Source organism: Gallinula chloropus, assembly GCF_964237585.1.
Source record: "Gallinula chloropus genome assembly, chromosome: 31".
In the NCBI taxonomy this organism is placed as follows: Eukaryota; Metazoa; Chordata; class Aves; order Gruiformes; family Rallidae; genus Gallinula; species Gallinula chloropus.
The window spans coordinates 265,849-284,365 of record NC_140116.1 but is presented as its reverse complement, the minus strand read 5'-3'; the positions used below and the strand labels follow the sequence as shown (position 1 = coordinate 284,365).

Here is an 18,517-nt window from a genome sequence, read left to right as displayed (position 1 = left end):
ACAAGCCAGGATGAAGGTGAGTAAGGTCACTGGGAGGAAAACGAGGTGCCCAGTGGCAATGGAAGGAGCCCAAACCATCATCTCTACCCCAGTCCCCACAAATCCACCACCTGCTTTGATGTGGGAGCCGAATCAAGTTGCAGTTAAGAGACAGGGAACAGCCACCTTTGGATGGTTGGACCCACAAAACCAAAGGGAGATGTCCCAGGGGCCTCATTACCCATTTTAATGGAGACTTCGTGGTCCCTTTCACAAGGAGCCACAAAAACTGTTCAGCCTGCGGGCAGGCAGGGAGGGCACCATCGTGGCCAGACCCTGCCAACCCAGTTTTATGAGGAGAGGGTCTTACAAAGCAGTTTTCTCTCTGGGAGAAAGCAGGCTGGGATGGCTGGGTTGTTACAGCCAAAATTATAACAGGAAGGTTGGAAACCCCCCTAGGCTCTCCCTATCTGCACGGATGGCTTAACAGGTCCCAATTTAGCAAGGTGCTTAAGCAGAATTAATTTATCATAACGCATCTGGGTACATGTAAATCTGGAAGGGATAAGTCTCATGGGAGCCACCACAGTTCAAGGCATATTCAAGGCCAAGGACCTCAGGGATTTCCCCCGTAAATCTGTGTGGAAGCTGCTGCTTTAAAGCTTTGCTGAATTCTGTCAGCCTGAAAACAGGGGTTTCACCGCTTCTACGGCTCTTCAAACACTATCTGACCTGCAGCCAGCCAGGAGAAAGCATGGAGACATGAAGAAGGTCTCTGTGAAGAAGGCATCTGCGTCTGACTCGAGCCAGCGCTGTGCCTGAGCGCGGCCAACGAAATGAAAGCGACTGCAGCCCTTTTCGGCAGAGTAAACTGGCATCAGAGCTCTTCCTCCTTTGAAGCTGATGTAACCGGTGCTCAGCGCTCCCACCACATGACTGCGAACTGGCTTTGTGAAAGCTCAGCAGATGGAAACCACAAGCGCTGTCCTGAACCGTCTCCCTCTGATGTGTGAGGCTGGGCACATGGAAGAAGCCACTTCTTAGGGCTGCAAGGAGGATCCAGGGATTGAAGCGCAGGTTTGGTGTTTCCATTGTGGAGGAACAGCCTGGGGAAGGTCGTGTGTAAGAAGGGAGATCAGTGGTGGAGGAACGTGGATGGTTGTTCCATGAGTGGCTTTTTTCCCTGCTTTCCAACAAAACCAAGGGCCCTCAAATGGTGCCTGTATCCCTCAGGATGCACAGTGGGTGGCCAAGCAGGGATACAGAGGAAAGCAGGAATCTGACCTGAACCAGATCCAGGCTTCTCATAGCTGGAAAAACCGGTGAGCCACTGCCCTCAAGGACAAAGGGCCATGTTTTCCTGCCATCACGAGAGGCTGGAGCCTCTCCCTGTGCTGGATGGGAGAGCTGGGAGTGGTGGCTGCCCCTGGTCACCATCCCTGGTACTTTGGCTCTGCCCCACCACAGTGGCAGCAAGCCAGTGTGCAGGGCTCAGGCATGCAGAAAGAGGGACCCCAGCCTCTTGTGCTAGTCATCTGACAGCCTGGCTTCTCCCTGATTTTCAGCCTGCTCGTGGCTACACCCACCTAAAAGAGTTCATGCAAGTCATGTTGCGTAGACCTACCTCAAGGTGAAGTGATGCTCTAGCCCATCCGCGAATGCCCTGCTCCTCATACACACTGACCAATGCAGCTAGATGGGAACTACTCCATGTTTACAATCACATAAGGTATTTCATAGTTTGTTACAACCCTGTAGAAAAAAAAAAGAAGACCTTTACCTGGAAAGGCTACCTAAATATTCTAAATAGTCTTGTTTCTCTTGCATTACTTTTAATTCAGGACAGCTTATTTCAATTTTGCAAAAGTGTTGACTAGGAATCCTCCCAGAACCAGTAATTTTTGCCCCAGCAATGACACAAAGACTTCTTAGGGGAAGCTGTGCAGTCACTTGTGATTCTGTGATTAGACCCCTTTGTTAAGGCAAAAAAGGAACTTTCTTTGTTTCCAAGCAAATTCAAAAATACTTTCAAGAATTTTAATTAAGGAGGTACAGTACCTTCTCATTAACAGACATTACTAGAATAATTTAGTATCAGAGAGGTGTGTCATAGGGATGTGAGAAAAAGGTTTACTCCAGCTAACATTTCTCAACCTGTCTGTAACACTTTGTTGCATCTCCAGCTATCGCTTGCATGACTTTGCCATGTGCCCCAGTCACATCACACCCAGATACTCCACACGATTATCACTTAATTCGGCCATAAATCACTGTCTCAGCAGTTCCCAGAAACGCCTTCTCTCCAGCCCCTGTCTTGGGGGCACATGAAGCCCAGCTGGGCCACTGCCCTGAAGCTGAACCCCAAATTCACCAGAGCATCCACCCCCCCGACCACACTTGTCCTCGGCATCATCTCGTGCTGTTTGTGCTCCATCGATAACGAAACCCTCAACACCGCCACCTCCTGCGCCGCTTATCGGGCGCGCGCCCGCGCGGCTGCGACCGAAGCACCCGCAAGGGCCACCGCCAACCCCCCCAGAGGAAGAGAGGAATGCTTACGAGAATGCTCCTGACCACACAGGTGCCATGCTGTGACGGAGACGCCTTCCTCCTCCTCCCCATCACCACTGGTCATTGCTCAAGAGCCAGCCCTGAGCTGGCGAGGGACCCTGGAGAGGCGGCATCGCCACGACATTTTGCAGGAGGTCCTGAAACATAATTAAACACTGTGGTGAAACCGAACCGTAAACAAGCTATGAATAAAAACCCCTTGAATTATTTTGCTAAACTATAATTACACAATAAGGAAGCAGATTAATTAAGTAAAATATAAGTCCTGAAACTGAAGCTTGCAAGCAAAGCAGTTTATTTTAATTTCCACATTATTTCGTATGAGATAGAAGTGTTTGCTGTGGGTTTAAAATGTTGGAAGCCATTCCTTGCTGCCAGGCAGACCAAACCCAGTGGATAAATTAAATTTTTGCATCTCAGGCACCTCCTGAAATGTATATAAGGAGAAGGGCTCTGCCTCGGAGAAGTTAAAGGAGATCTCCTTCCTTCACTGCCTGCTCCTCTCTCGCTCCTCTGCTTTGCCAGTACTGCTTCACCTCCCGTCTCCCGCAGCCACCATGAGCCGGCAGTGCTATACCTCCAGCTCTCTCCTGGGACGACGGGGCTTCTCCTCCGCGTCCGCCGTCTGCGGCCTCGGCAGGGGCAACAGCAGCTCCGCTTCGGTGTGCCAGCCGGTGGGACGGCGCTGTGGAATCGGCGGCTTCAGCAGCCGGAGCGTCTGCGACCTGGGGAGAGGGCAAAGGATTTCCTTTGGCGGGAGCTGCCGCAGCGGAGTCTACGGCGGTGCCGGACGTTGCGGCGTGACTTACGGCGGAGGCCGCTTTGGGATGGGCACGGTCGTGGGGTTTGGTAACTGCGGAAGCTATGGGGGCCTGGGCAGCTACAGAGGTCTCGGGGACGGCGTGGCTATCGGAGGCTATGGCGGCGGCATCGGCATCGGCCTTGGTGGAGGTAGATCCGAAGGGATTCGGGGCGTCAGCATCCACCCGGAGCTCCTCAAGCCCCTCTGCGTGGGGGTCGACCCCGAGGAGTGCCAAGTGCGGACCCACGAGAAAGAGCAGATCAAGAACCTCAACAACCAGTTCGCCTGCTTCATCGACAAGGTGAGACCCCGCTCCCCTCCCAGGCCCCGTGCCTCCTTCCTCGAGGCTCTGACGGACGGATTGTCTCTAGAGAGACAACAGCAGTAGCTCTGTCTGCGGGTACCCGCATCCTGCGATGGTCTCTGACAGACCATGGTGGTCCTGGCCTGGAGACTTTGGATCTCAGCCTTGCACGAAGGCCACCTCACGAGTACTTTAGCTCTCGCTGGTCACCAGTCTGATAAATAGTGAATTCGGGAGCAGCTCTGGGGATACTGTAAATCAAACCCAGTGAGAGAAGGGATGGACACACAGAAGCCTAAAAAGGCAAAAGAGGAGCTTTTCTTGCAAATGTGTGATCTGACATTCTGATCTTACCACCTCACCTCTATAAACTCCAAAGGACTTTTGCATTTTTAAAATCACCTGTGCTCTTCATCAGACAGACAGATGTGTGGCTAAAATGAACAATTTCAACTTCTCTGTCCCTCTGCTCTGTCCACGCAATGATCTGGTCATTCCTGAACAGATGTTATCTATCCTGGTTATCCCAGCTAAGCCCAAGGCTTTCAACTGCCCTTTAGAGATCTACTATAGGAAATGGTTTTTCGAGCGGCAGAGAAACCTGATCTTGATTTTCTTTGTGAGCTGTTCTGCAGCTGGAAAAACCAAACCCACATTAAGAGGAGCCACCCCACTTCCTCCCATTTGAAAAATGACTTATTCATGATCCATGAAGGCTCTGAAGTACTAGAGAGCTTTTTAATCTAGAAGTGAAAGGCATGATAAAAATCCGTGGTTAGAATTTCAATCAGATGTATTCAAATGAGATCCTGGATGGAGCTTTCAGTGCCACGAAAGACTCATTAATGTAATCAGCCCATCAGAGGAGGCAGAGGCTCTTCCATGAGCAACTTGTCACAGGGGAAGGGCTGGGGTTTGGTTGAATTGTGCTTTGGTCAAAGAGATGATTGGCCAGCAAAGGCACTGGCAGTGCTCAGCCTGTGGCAGGAGTCCTGGATGGGATGAGGTTTAGCTCAGAGAAGCTGCTGCTTTCCCTCAGTCTGGTTTTATTGTTACTTTGCCCTTTGGGATGTGGAGAAACCCAAAGCCTGGGACAGGAGGGGGCTGCATGACTCTCACATCTCTTGCTTCCCCAGGTCCGGCTGCTGGAGCAGCAGAACAAGGTGCTGACCACCAAGTGGGAGCTGCTGCAGCAGTACGTCCTCCCGGCTTCCCGGAGGAACCTGGAGCCTGTCTTCGAGAACTTCATCTGCAACCTGAGGAAGCAGCTGGAGTGTGTGCTGGGGGAGAGGGAGAGGCTGGAGAATGAGGAGCGGTGCCTGCGGGACCTGGTTCAAGAGTACAAGTGCAAGTAAGTGGTGAGCAGGGAGAGAACTAGGGGCCTTCTGAGTGTGAAGCCAATGCGATGGCATGGCATGGGTCCAAACACTGGGGCACGGGCAGGGCACACCAGTACCTGTCTGGGTTCTGGTACTGGGGTCACACTGCCACACCCAGGATGCTGGTGAGGGGTTGGGAGAGCTCTTCAACCCCAGTGTTTCCTCAGAGAGAAGGACAGGGAACCACTTTTCCTCTCCCCAGTGCTCCTACACACCACTGTGGTCAGCCCTATCAAACCTCCCACATCATCTGTGCCTGTGGCTGTCCCTGGTGCCACCGGTCCCCACAAAACCCTCAGCCTATTTGTCTCCACCCCACATTTATCTCCATTGCAGTTCATTCTCTCGTCCCACAGGGAATGTGGGAATTGGGTTTTTAAAAATCTAAGCTGCAGACATTTCTTAATAGGTGCCTGTGTGCTCTGCTGAGCCCCTAACTGGGACACTGGGTGCTACACAAACAGCAACCCTTCCTCCTGAGATCTTACAGCCAAGCATCTCTGATGTTTTTTCTTGCTGAGCCTCCACCAAAGAGGTCTGACTGAGACAATCATCTTGTGAAAGTTCTAGGTCCAAATTACTTGGTCATTATACACTGGGGAGTTTCAAAGATTGCTCAAGCCACTGACCTCCCTTGGGGCATTTTGGCCACTGCCTCCCCCAAAAAGTCCCAGGGCAGAGTCTTGGATGCTTCAGAAAAACAACCCATAAATTAGCAGGGCTGGAAGAAGCAACCCAAGCCTTTAGGTGATCTATGAGGTGGCTTGGCCCAATTTTCTGCTGTCTCCCTTGACCCACCAACACCACTGGCCTGAACTATGTGACACAAAAGGTCAGTGGTGAGGAAAGAAACAGCAACAAGGCAAAGCCAAAAAGGAGGCACAGAGAGAATAGGGAGAGGCTCTGATGTAACCACCCTTCCTATGTTCTGCGTTGGGTGCTTGGGTGGTGGGGACAGGACCGTGGGCTCAGCATCCCACCCCTCTCCTTTCCTCTGGCAGGTATGAAGATGAGATCAACAAGCGCACGGCTGCGGAGAATGAGTTTGTGGTGCTCAAGAAGGTGAGTGATGCCAGGGACAATGCTGGCCAAGGGCAGTCCTTGTTCCTGCACCTCTTTTCACCGAGTACACGGTGTCTCTCCAGGATGTGGACTGTCTCTACCTGACCAAGGAGGAGCTGGAGGTGCGAGTGGGTCTCCTGCGGCAGCAGCTGGAGTTCCTCAAGTGCATCTATGCTGAGGTAAGAGCTCCCAGCTCCCTGTCCACTGCCCGGGGATGCCACATCATCTGCTGCCCTTCCCTGAGCTCTTAAACAATGCAGGGACAGGCATCTTTTTCACACATCCTGAAATCAGCCCCCCCCAAATCTCTCTCTCTTGATATGTATGTAATAACAGCACCCTGACACGCACCTCAGGAAGGCAAAGGCTGTTCTTGGTTGTCTCTTATGTTGCTGGCTGCAATGGGAGGAGGATCTTTTGCATGAAAAAGCCCCTTAAATTCCCATCCAAACCATCCCTGGGAACTCCTGTGACATCTCACTCTTCCAACACAAGCACCAGCGCTTCTTAAGCCACATAAATCAAAATATTTTGGTGAAAGTAACTCTTTCATCTCATATGTAGCAAGTTCTCATCCAAACACACAGTGGACACCACCTTCCCAAGCCAAACACCTCCTAGGCAGCTGTCGGCACAGGGGCCCAAAGCACTCGCCCTGAGGGAGCTGCAGGCCAGAGAACTGATGACACAGACAGAAACACCAAGTTGCAGCACAGGGAGTTGCTCTGCCAAGACTCCCCACCCTTCCTTGGGGAACTGCATGCAGCAATCCCACATTATGCCACCGAAACAGGTCCCAGCTACCAACCCTTGCTGGAAGCCACCTGGAAAATCCCACATTCTACCTGGGTGTTAATGAGAGAAACTGCCCCCCACCACCTTCTCACTGACCCCCCCTTTGCCACGGGTGCCTGGTTTTGGTTGAGGGAAGGGGGCTGACATGAGATGGATCTTGCAGGAGAGAGCTCAGCTGGACTGCCAGCTGTGTGACACCTCTGTCATCGTGCAAATGGACAACAGCCGGGACCTGGACATGGAGGGCATCATCAAGAGTGTCGAGTGCTGCTACGAGGAGATTGCCCAGAAGAGCAAGGCTGAAGTAGAGGCTTTCTACCAAACCAGAGTGAGTATTCCCACTGCCAGCACACGGCAATGAAATCCCTTGGCCAGCAAAACTCTGAGGACCATTCCTGTCCTCCATAATGCAACTGAAATCCACTCCCAGCACGCATTCCCTTCTCTGCTAAAGTCATGCTAAAACCCAAACTCACCCAACCCAACCCTAAAATTGTGGTTTTAAGACTTTTCTCTTAAACAGAGCACAGCACATCTCAGTGTTGCTTCAGAGAGGTCTCTGTGAACACCCATCAGGAACACCATCCCCTCCCCAAAGCAAAAATACTCAGGACCTACCCAGGGCTGCTGCCTTGTTTGGGCTGAGTTCATGTCTGGGTGCTTCCCTGGGAGCATCCACACCAGTGCAGCTCCAGAGAGTCACCACCTTCCCTGGAAGGAGCAATTCAGGCACACTGACATCATCCTCTTCTTCCACAATAGCTGGAGGAGCTCCACAGCAGCAGGGGCAAGTTCTGCGATGACCTGAGAAACAACCAGAGCGAGATAGCTGAGCTGAACCGGATGATCCAGAAGCTGCAGTGTGAGTCGGACAACGTGAAGAAACAGGTAGGACCAAGGGTCAAATGCTGCATGGGCAGCAGGGTGTGCAACTTCTCCAGCAAAGGGCTTCATCCTCGCCAGCTCCCACCCTGAGAAGCTGCAAAGAACCCCCCACCTCATCCCAAGTCTCTATTTGTAGCTTCTCATCTTAAGGCTGTTGAGGTTTATTTCTCACTTGGCCACTAAAGAGAAGACAGCTGGTTTGGCTGCAGCAGCATCTGCTGCATGCTTCCTAGCTGGGAGCAGCCAACAGCTCCCCTCCCCTTTATCCCATCACATGCAATGGTCAAGCCTAAATCCAGACTCTCTGGCAGTTCCTAGCTGAGGAACAAGGGGGTACGTGACCAGCCCTGTGAAGATCCCTCTTCCTATCACCAGCAGCCACCCCTTTGCCCGTTGCTGTCCACAGATCGCAGCTCTGCAGACGGCCATCTGTGATGCTGAGCAGCGGGGTGACTGCGCCCTCAAAGATGCCCGGCAGAAGCTGATTGATCTGCAGACTGCACTGCAGCAAGCCAAGGACAAGATGGCATGCTTGCTGAGAGACTACCAGGAGCTGCTGAATGTCAAGTTGGCCCTCGACATTGAGATTGCCACTTACAGGACACTGCTGGAAGGAGAGGAGAGCAGGTAGGAGCATCCCTGGGTGCACCTTGCAATGTCAGCTGGCAAAACACACCAGGAGGAGAGGCAGGCAGGGGGGATGCTGGGTGAAGGTGGTTCCCCATGGGTGCAGATAGGAGCATCGTCCCTTTTTCTCCCTGTGTATGCAGAGGGGAGAGTTGCCCATATTTCCTCCTCATCCTCCCGGTGCAGTCAGAGCAGGCTGCAGCACACTGGGCAGGCTGCAGCCAGATCTCCTGCTTGCAGTCCAAAGAGAGGGTGGGATATGAAGTTAAGATATCTATGGGATCTGGGGGTCCAACCTGCAGTGCCTGCAGGGCTGCTAAGGATGGGCAGAGCCTCTGTTTGCCTGTAGATTTGAGGGATATTTCCCTAAATGCATCTTTGAGACATTCCTTTTCTTAACAGGATATGCACTGGCAACCCTGTGAGCGTAGGTAAGCTATTGAAGCATCCCCTTGATTTCCTTACGCTTAAGCTCATGAGTTCCCTCTGAGCCGGGTTTTATCAGCTCTGGCAGCGACTCAGCCTGTTTTTCTCCCACAGCTGTGGTCAGCGGCGGTGGCACCGTCGGAGAGTGCCGATCCCTGTCTGGAATCGGAGGCAAATGTGCTGTCAAGACAGGAGGGGCCGGCGCGGGGTTAGGGGTGGTCTCCTCCTTCGGCGTCGCGGGCACCGGCTTTAGCACCCGGAGCGTCGACTGCCTGCCCAGGGTCGGGGGGGGATTCGGAGCCCGGAGCGCGGTCAGCTGCGTGGGCCGGGAAGTCATCTCGGGCGCGGAAGGGGTGCAGTGCGCCCCTGGCATGGGCAACCTGGGGAACGTGGTGTGCGCTGGGATGGAGCAGTGCAGCCCGGGGGCCGTCCTCATCCCCGGGGCAGGGGTGTGCGGCGCGGGGAGCAGGTACAGCACAGCCGTGCGCGTGGTCAGGACAACCCGGTAGAAACCGGGAGGCGACGCCACCTCCTGTTTTAACATAATCAGCATTTCTGCAGTAAAACAGTATTCCCCTTCCTCCCCACAGCTGTAGGGATCACACAACCATGCGCTGCCCACGCCCACACAATTAGGCTAATTGCTCTACCAAAAGCCCTTGGCAGGATCAAACCCCACCTTCCCTGGCATGTCCCTCCTGGGGGAAGCTGACTGCCACGGCCTCAGCCAGGTGAGATTTTCATTTCAGGGTCCAGACCTGCCTCACACATCACCTTGCCTCTTAAATCAGTCTTCTCTGCTTGACACCCACCCCCCCTTTTCTGGCAGGGTTTTTTCCTCCCCTCATGCAGCTATTGCAAAAGGATGACACATTTGGTCATCCCAGCTCCAGGAAGAGAAGCCACATTGTAATTGCCCGGGATGGAGCTGCAGCTGTTATTTAGCTGCTTTGATGACACCAGAAAATCCAATTGTTCCTGTTTACGAGGGGGTTGGTAATGCTCATGCAAATCAGCCCGAGTTGCTACACCAGGTTTTGGTAGAGCAGATGTTAATTACACACCGACCAGCACCTTATATTTCTGTAGTTAAATGCATGCGTTGTTTCTCCTGTGTGTGCACCAGGCAGACAGATTTAAAGCTTTTAATATGTAAGTGAACAGAGTTGATTATCCTTCGCTTACTCCAAACTTTCAGCTGTACCTTCAATAAACTCCATGCATAATTCACACTCTGCATCACAGGTTTTATTTCACTCCCTCATACTCCAAAAGCTCCCAGATTTTCCCAAACATGAATCTCCGAACGGGCTGGGCAGGTGGAGTTTTAACAAAGTTGGGGTTAGTTTGGGGTTTTTTTTGAGACTTTGTCTGCTCTTTTGCATACTTTTATTCCATCCAGAGAAGCATGGCCACAAGGAAGTCTGGAAACAGGATATTTAACTGCTGGTGGGATGTGCAGCTCGCTTGGAATCTCTCAGGCTGCTTGGTTGGGATGTCTGGAGGCAGAACAAAAAACCCCGGCTAGGTCTTTGCTTAAAGGAATCAGTGAGAACCAGCTCAGGTAGTGAGGAAAAGGGAAATAATCCCACACCCCACCCCTGCAACCCTCTTACAAGAGCAGGCTGATTTTAAAAGGAAGCGAGAGACAAGTGCCCCTTCCCAAAAGGCAGCAGCACAGAGCCTGGGTGGAGGCTGGAACAGTGGTGTTCCTCGGGGGGCAGTGCTGGGTTCAGCCCTGTTCAATATATTCATTGATGACTTGGATGAGGGGATGGAGATGACACCTCACAGACACTGTCTGGGCTGAGGTGGGGGTGAAATCCAAATGAACCAGCACTTGCTGAGGAAGGAAAACCCACCCACCTAAAAGAGGGTGTATTTTGACAGGTTATCTTCATCTTTTCTGTCTCAATGTACACAACTTCAACTCATTTGTATGTAAATAACAAGCAGAAACACCCAAACAAGAAGCTCCCACTGCCCCAACCGTTCATAACTTATGCTGATCTCCTTGCAGAACAGAACCTGCACTCCAATACCCACCCAGCTCCCCAGGGGACCAGAGCAGCCCAGCAGCACTTGCATTTCTGGGAGAGCACCTTTAATCATCCCTGCCCTTCTCAACCCCTGAGTATTGCAAACCCCATGTTTTCTGCTGCCTACTTGAAAAAATCATGTACATCAGCACATTCTGCAGCAAAAAGAGGCCAGGAACAAGTCTCTTTGAGGCCAAATCCTGATAAGTGACACTACAGACATGCCCCTTTCTAGAGGGACAGAGTCCAGTAGGGTTGATCCAAACTGACAGATGCAAAAAGCCACATCTGCCCCTTGGTATGGAGCCCACAACCCTCAGCTCCTCCACACAATAATCCAGCCCAGCAAAGAAATGGTGCATTTTCCACCCAGCCTTTACATCGCTCGCATACCTTGTGGACAGTGTGCTGAAGGCAAAGAGTGTGGGAGCCTAAAAGGACAATTCCCTCTGTCTTGTTGGCAGCCCCACCTTTAATCCCATTACACTCATTCAGCTCTAACTTCTGATCCGAACCCGTTTGTCAGCTTCAGGACCATCTGCCTTGACTGGGGTCAGGAAAGCATGAAGCCAACCTCACTTTCCCATCGCACCCGGGCTTTGAATCTGATGCAAATAATCAAGGCAAGACAGGTTCATGAATTTCAAGTGACATCCCAGGCAGAGTCATACCAGCCTTTCCAAGGAGAAGCAAGCCGACCTGCACCGACCGGGAACGTCGGCGGCGATGGGAAATTCCCAGCTCTCCCAGCCCGAGCCTGCCTGGCAGCGTCTCTCCAGGGATAATCACACATTTGGGCTTCTCTGTTCAGTAGAACATGAAGCACCTGCTTAGTTTTTTTCTTCCAGTGATGCCAGTGGGATTTTTAGTCCTGCTTAGTGGTTCTGTAGCACTGGGGCACATGAATATGTTTCCAAGGGCGTGTGGAGTCCTGTCCTGCAAATGTGTTTGAGCTCCAGTCATGCACACAGCACAGGCAATGGCACCAGGACAGCTGGGTGCTGACAGTGAGCTGAGCTCTTTAAAAGTGAAGAATAAAATACTCTAAACACTGCAGTTCCAGAAATCCTGAGATGCCAAAAACTGTTACCACACCCTATTGAATCTGCTTGTTCTCCCAAGGACTCCAGGAAGTAAAATAACAAGATGGGGTTTGGGTTTGTTTTTTTTTGGCGGGGGGCGGGGGGGGGGGGGGGGGGATATTTTTCCTGCTGGTGAAATCTTTGCTTTTGGCTACATTTTGAATGAAAAGGTTCAAAGGTCTGTAAAGAACTCACAGCTTTGAAGGGCTAGAAACCCAAGACTGAGTGTTAGTCTGCGTGTGATACAGTTCCACAAAGCTGGGAACTTGTTTTTCAGAAAAACCTGCCTCTGTCAGTGAAAATGCTTTTTAGATCAAGGAGGAAATGTGTTGATCACACCATTGCTTGACTGGAGACATCACAATGGCAGGGTCTGTGTGGGGTGTTGGGAAGCCTGGGAAATCTGCTATAGAATAATGAACTAAATGGCCAGAATTTGAGGTGACATTCAAGTGCAGTGTCTCGGAGGAAAATCAGGGATCGGGACCTCTTGGCACTAGGTACTGGGTCAGCCCAAAGAGACGGGCTATGCCTGACTGGTGAGACTGGATAAATGAGGACCCTGAAGGAGATGCCAAGCTCCAGGAACATCACTCCCACACCTTCCCTCCAGGCACAGAAGCCCTGTGAAAATTTCCCATTCAGACTTAGCCTTGCTAGTCTCCATGCCTTTCACTCACAGCAATTCAGAGGACTCTCAGCTCAGCTCTGATCTCCTCCACCTTAGAAGCAGCACATTTAGTCGCATCCCTTTTTCACCCCTTTTTGTTGCTTTGCTTTTGCTTTGTAGCAAGGAAATAAAAGAACCCACAGAGGCTTTGTGCTAAGGCTGAGCTCCCCCTGCCCAAGCCCAGGGAGTTAGGTAACTCTTCTACCTGAGCAGCCCGACCCCATCTCCAAGAGGTGTGTTTGAGTGCAATCAGCGTTTAACGAGTTTCAACGAGACAGCCGGCTGCCTGGCACGTCAAAACCATGAAGGCACTAAATTGATCACTGGACTTCCACACAACCAAGCCCAGATCCCCAGGGGGATAAAAAGGGCACCCCGCGCACTCGTCCACCGGAGAGCTGTGCTCTCAGTCTGCTGCTTCTCCTCGCTGGGCTGTCCTCTGCTGCTGCAATGAACCGGCAAACTTACAGCATGAGAGCGGGAGGGGGAGGCAGATCCTACAGCACGGCCTCAGCTGTTATCCCGAGCAGCAACAGGGCTGGCTTTAGCTCCATGTCTGTGGCACGATCTGGAGGCGGTGGAGGTGGCTTTGGAAGGCTCATTGGAGGAGGAGGAGGTGGTGGTGGTGGAGGAGCAGGCTTTGGCAGCAGGAGCCTCTACAATCTTGGTGGTAGCAAGAGGATATCCATCGGGGTTGGAAGCAGCTTCCGAGCTGCTTTTGGGAGTGGAGCTGGTGGTGGCTCTGGCCTGGGAGGTGGTGGCAGCTTTGGACTCGGTGGTGGTGGAGCTGGAGCTGGTAGTGGTCTTGGGCTCGGTCTCAGTGGTGGAGGTGGTGGGTATGGCTTTGGTGGAGGCGTTGGTGGGCTTGGCTTCAGTGGTGGACAGGGAGGTGGTGGAGGGTTTGGCTTTGGGGGACTGGGAGGATTCAGTGGAGGGCTGGGTGGTGGCAGGAATCCAGCGGGATTCGCTGGTGGCCCACCTGGAGTCGGTACAATCCAAGAAGTGACTGTCAACCAGAGTCTTCTGGCACCACTGAACCTGGAGATAGATCCAAACATCCATCAGGTGCGGAAAGATGAGAAGGAGCAAATCAAGACCCTCAACAACAAGTTTGCTTCTTTCATTGACAAGGTGAGACTCCATCAAGGGCTGTGGAATCGTGATGGAGAGGGGGAGAGACAGTCTCATAGTGACACAAATACGACTTCACGTCCCAGCCTATTGTATATTTCCTATCTGTCTGTCTTCATTAAAGCAACCAAAAAAGAATGCTCATCTAAACAGTTACAAGGCAGAAAACCAGGCTAGATGCTAGTAATAAGAGGATTAGATCCAGGTTTTGTGCCTGAGACATAGAATATATTAGCTCAGATGGATTAAGGCAGTTTCTGGTCCAGATCTAGCTGCTTAAGCCAGCTCTCTCTGTGGGGAACCACAGCAGACCTGTTAGTCCTTAAATGCTTTATTGCCTGCAACTAAAGCCCTTTTCATATTGACTCAACTTAAGTCCTTCCTTGGCTTTTACTTGGGTAAGTATGCAGGACATATGAGCAAAAGGGAAGGCAAATAAGCACTTGTCTTTTAACCTGCAGTACTCAGATCTTAGCTTTAATGAAGGCAGATAAATATCTCTGACAAAGAAAGAAGCAGCAAAGGATGTTAAAGCAAGCAAGTGATCAAAGAGCTGAACCTACATTTTCTGACGATTGCTCATTGGGTTGCTAAATTAAATTGTCTCTAAAGAGAACTGTCCACTGAGGACGGATTTCCCCAGCTGCTGGCTGGGCTAACACAGCCCTGGATAACCCGGAGGACATTCACAGGTGGATATATGACTCTGGATTTGGGATTTCCTTGGTTTGTGCTACGCGTCAGTCCCAGTTCCTGACCATTGGCCATCAGCATGCTCACAGGTATCTTCTGCTAAGACTCTTCTGCTTCTCAACACTCAGGTTCGCTTCCTGGAGCAGCAGAACAAGGTGCTCGAGACCAAATGGACCCTCCTGCAGGACCAGGGGCAAAAAACCAACTCGGGTAAAAACAACCTGGACCCACTCTTCGAGGCTTACATCAACAACTTGAAACGGCAGCTGGCCAACCTGCTCAGTGAGAGGGGACGCATGGATGGGGAGCTGAAGAACATGCAAGACCTCGTTGAGGATTTTAAGAACAAGTGAGTGCCCGTTTCCAGCACACCCAGGCACCCTGTGGTGAAATGGGATGCAAGTGGTCCAGCTTAGCATTAGGTACTAGGATTGATCTCACTTAAATTCCACTTTCCTGAGGTCAAACATCCAACCTGAGATATTAACTAAGCTCTCTACAGGAAAGGGAATAAAACAACATATCCAACCTGTGCTCTAGACTATAGCACGGTACCTACCTAACCTCCCGCTAATGTACTGCTCCTAGGAGGTATCACCCCCTGCAGAGCCCCTGCCTTGCTCAACAGCAGCAGAAAGGTGGTCCATCAGCACTTTCTGAATCAGAAAATGTAGGTTCAGCCAGGGCATAGCTACTTGTGATGACACCTGCCAAGGAAGAGCATCTAAACCATCTTTACCTCCTCATTTCATCAGTGTTACGCCAAAAAATGTCATTTCAACCCTTTGAGAAAGGGGATTCTCACCGATTTGAAGTGGGCAGTTTCTGGGAGGTTGATTTGGAAACACCATACTCAACCCTGACCACCCTGCAGTCCTACCTGTGCAGCTCTTGTGCTTGCCAAGGTATGATCCAGCATGTCTTTCCCTTTATCCCTGCAGATATGAAGAGGAGATCAACCGGCGCACAGCAGCAGAGAATGAATTTGTGGTGCTGAAGAAGGTGAGTGAGATAGGAGGTGTTTATGGGTGCTGAGCTAACCCCCACCATTGCACAGGCTGGGAATGTCCTAAAGGATGGGAGATCTCAGGGAGCAGCATCCTCATCCTTTAAAAGCTGTCATTCGGATTGAGGTTGGGGGGGCTGGAACAAGGGGGCTTGGAGGATGAAAGTAAGTTCTAGTCCTGCTCTTTTCCAGGATGTGGATGCTGCTTACATGACTAAGGTGGAGCTGGAGGCCAAGGTGGATGCCCTGACTGATGAACTCAGTTTCCTCCGAGCCCTCTACGATGCGGTACAGACACCCTCCTCCCCAGCTTCTGTCCTGATGTCACTCCCTGGACAGTGACTGCCATTGGTCATGGCAGAAGAGGTAAGTGCCACAAGTCTGGATCCTGTGTGCTTCCTCACAGGAGCTGGCTCAGGTCAGTGCACAAGTGTCCAACACTGCTGTCATTCTGTCCATGGACAACAACCGGGACCTGGACCTCAGCAGCATCATAGCTGAAGTCAAGGCTCAGTACGAAGACATCGCTAACAGGAGCCGGGCTGAGGCGGAGGCTTGGTACCAAACCAAGGTGAACAGACCCAGAGATGCCATGGATGCATTGCTGGGGAAGATTATTGCTGTCCTTGTGTGAGGCTGTTTGAGCCACGTCTTGTCCACCTGGACATCTGGGTTCACTCTTCCTTCTGAACCTCAGTTTGAGGAGCTGCAGGCTGCGGCGGGGAAGCACGGGGACGACCTGCGCAACACAAAGGGGGAAATCTCTGAGCTCAACAGGCTGATCCAGAGGATCCGGGCTGAGATAGAGAACACAAGGAACCAGGTAGGCAAAAAGAACCCGTGGAGACCTGGTCTGTGGTCCTTTAGCACTGTGGCTCGGGCTTGCCGATGAGGGCCTTTAGCAGCCACAGAACATAATGTACCTCATTAAACATGTTGCATTCCCTCCCCAAAAGGGTACCACCACACTGTACCATGCATTAAATCCCCCTTGCCAGCATTAGCTACGGGCAAATGACCTCAGTCATCACTGCTGTTCATTAACACCCCAGGTTTCCTTACTTGAGCGACTCTTAAGGAAAAAGAAAAGCAGGATTTAGGAGTCCCAATCCTTCCCCTTGCAGTGTGTCACCCTGCAGACAGCCATCGGAGATGCTGAGGAGCGCGGGGAGCTGGCCCTCAAAGATGCCAAGGCAAAGATGATCGACCTGGAAGATGCTCTGCAGAAAGCCAAAGCCGACATGGCCCGGCAGCTCCGTGAGTACCAGGAGCTCATGAACGTCAAGCTGGCCCTGGACATTGAGATCGCGACCTACAGGAAGCTGCTGGAGGGAGAGGAGAGCAGGTAGGAGCAAAATCCTTGCAGGAATAACAGCAACTAACACTTTGCCCCTGCCAACAGCTGGTCTCCTTCATGTCTCTCTAATCTCCTCTTCATCTGCCCTCCAACAGGCTGAGCGGAGAAGGACTCAACCCCATCAGCTACTGTAAGTAACGCAGTGCTTGTGTTGTTTTGGGGCCACTGGGCACAGAGGCTGGGAGCAACCTTTGGCAAAGGGATGTTTTGCCCACTGTAAGACGTTCAGACCCTCCACCAGCATTAGGGGCTTGCACCTGGGGATAGAAGTTGGATTCAAGCCCTGTGGGTCAAGATGGTGGTGCTTTCTGGAACTGGGTGAGCTGATGCCAAGCAGATGTCCACCCCTCTGGTTGTTTTTTCTTGCAGCTGTCGTCAGCTCCAGCTCTGGAATGGCTGGTGGATCTGGGTTAGGAGGAGGATTTGGTGGCCTAGGCCTAAGCGGAGGTGGCGGTGGAAGTGGTTTTGGTCTTGGAGGAGGCGGTGGAAGCGGTTTTGGTCTTGGAGGAGGTGGTGGAAGTGATTTTGGCCTTGGAGGAGGCGGCGGAGGCTACAGTTTTGGAAGTGGAGGAGGACTTGGACTTGGGGGCGGCGGTGGTGGTCTTGGAGGTGGTTTCGGAGGAGGCGGTGGTCTCAGCACTGCAAGCAGCCTTGGCTATGGAGGCGGTGGTGGCAGCAGCCTGAGCACCAGCGGAGGGAATTTCAGCTCTGGAAGTGCAAAAGGCACCAACCCAGGTGTGAAGATCGTCTCCAAAACCTCCTCCAGCAAAAAGAGCATAAAAAGTCAAAGCCTGAAGAATGCCACACAGCCCGAGTAGAACCAACTCCAGACCCTCCCTGTAACCACTGCTCCCACACTGCTCCTGCATCATTCCCGTCCTGCTCCTGCCCACCACCGCCCCCTCCCCGCTCACCTCTGTCCTGGCTTCTCACTCCATAGATCTTAAGCACTGGGATTGCAGCTCAAGAAAAGCAGCGGAGCTTATGTTACACCCAGCTCTCAAAGCACCTGAAATGGGATTAAAAGGAAAAGATGAGCCTCAGTGATTTTCTGAATGGGGGAAGTGTTGAGGTTTGGTTTGGTTTGGTGTTTTTAACGAGCATCTTGTTTGTAACCGTGGTGAAATGGCAGACATCAGCTAAGCCAGATCGAATAACAGCAAAGATGCAGGAACTTGGGTTTTTAGCTCAGTTCTGGGTCAGGGATGGGCTGGGAACTTGGTTTCAGTTCAGCCACTTTGACTTCACTGCTGGGATGAACCAGACTGGCTCCTTTAAGTGAAGCAACTCCTTGTTATCAGAGATGTGGGTCATTTTTCTGCTATGTAGAAACACCCCAGGAGGTTGTGGAAAGATCCCAGGCAGTGGTTTGCAAAGGTGGGACCCTTCTTAAAATATCCCTTATTATAGGAGTCAGTGGAGTGTGATGGAAAACAACCCTCTTTTCCCTATTTGCTGCTGAGCTCTGGAAAAAAACCCCCATGTTTCTTCCAGATGTGCTGAGTGCTGCAGCTCTGTGAGGTCAGGCACGTGAGCCTGGCCAGCGGTTCCGAGCCTCATATTGGGAAACCAATCTGAGATACCTCCCTCTGGATGAAAAACGCCACCCACAGGGATGCAGCCTCGATTTGTAATGAGCATCAACCCAAATGACTCTCCCAGTCCTGTGCTTTCTCCTCTTGAAATGGAATGTTGCCCACAGTGGCACC

General features: G+C 51.8%; 2 protein-coding genes across 2 annotated transcripts; both read left to right on the top strand.

The window, feature by feature from the left end:
- Positions 1–3,107: 3,107 nt before the first annotated feature.
- LOC311202692 (keratin, type II cytoskeletal 6B-like) lies at positions 3,108–9,339 on the top strand (the record flags this gene model as incomplete). The annotated part of the gene is made up of 9 exons (XM_084277304.1): positions 3,108–3,653; positions 4,793–5,007; positions 6,037–6,097; positions 6,181–6,276; positions 7,056–7,220; positions 7,655–7,780; positions 8,184–8,404; positions 8,807–8,835; positions 8,945–9,339. 9 exons carry the CDS (start codon positions 3,108–3,110, stop codon positions 9,337–9,339), a joined length of 1,854 nt encoding a protein of 617 aa, XP_084133430.1.
- Positions 9,340–13,071: 3,732 nt separating this feature from the next.
- LOC311202688 (keratin, type II cytoskeletal 75-like) lies at positions 13,072–17,626 on the top strand (the record flags this gene model as incomplete). Its single annotated transcript, XM_084277300.1, has 9 exons — positions 13,072–13,752; positions 14,574–14,794; positions 15,387–15,447; positions 15,644–15,739; positions 15,858–16,022; positions 16,149–16,274; positions 16,576–16,796; positions 16,904–16,938; positions 17,178–17,626. 9 exons carry the CDS (start codon positions 13,072–13,074, stop codon positions 17,624–17,626), a joined length of 2,055 nt encoding a protein of 684 aa, XP_084133426.1.
- Positions 17,627–18,517: the final 891 nt, after the last annotated feature.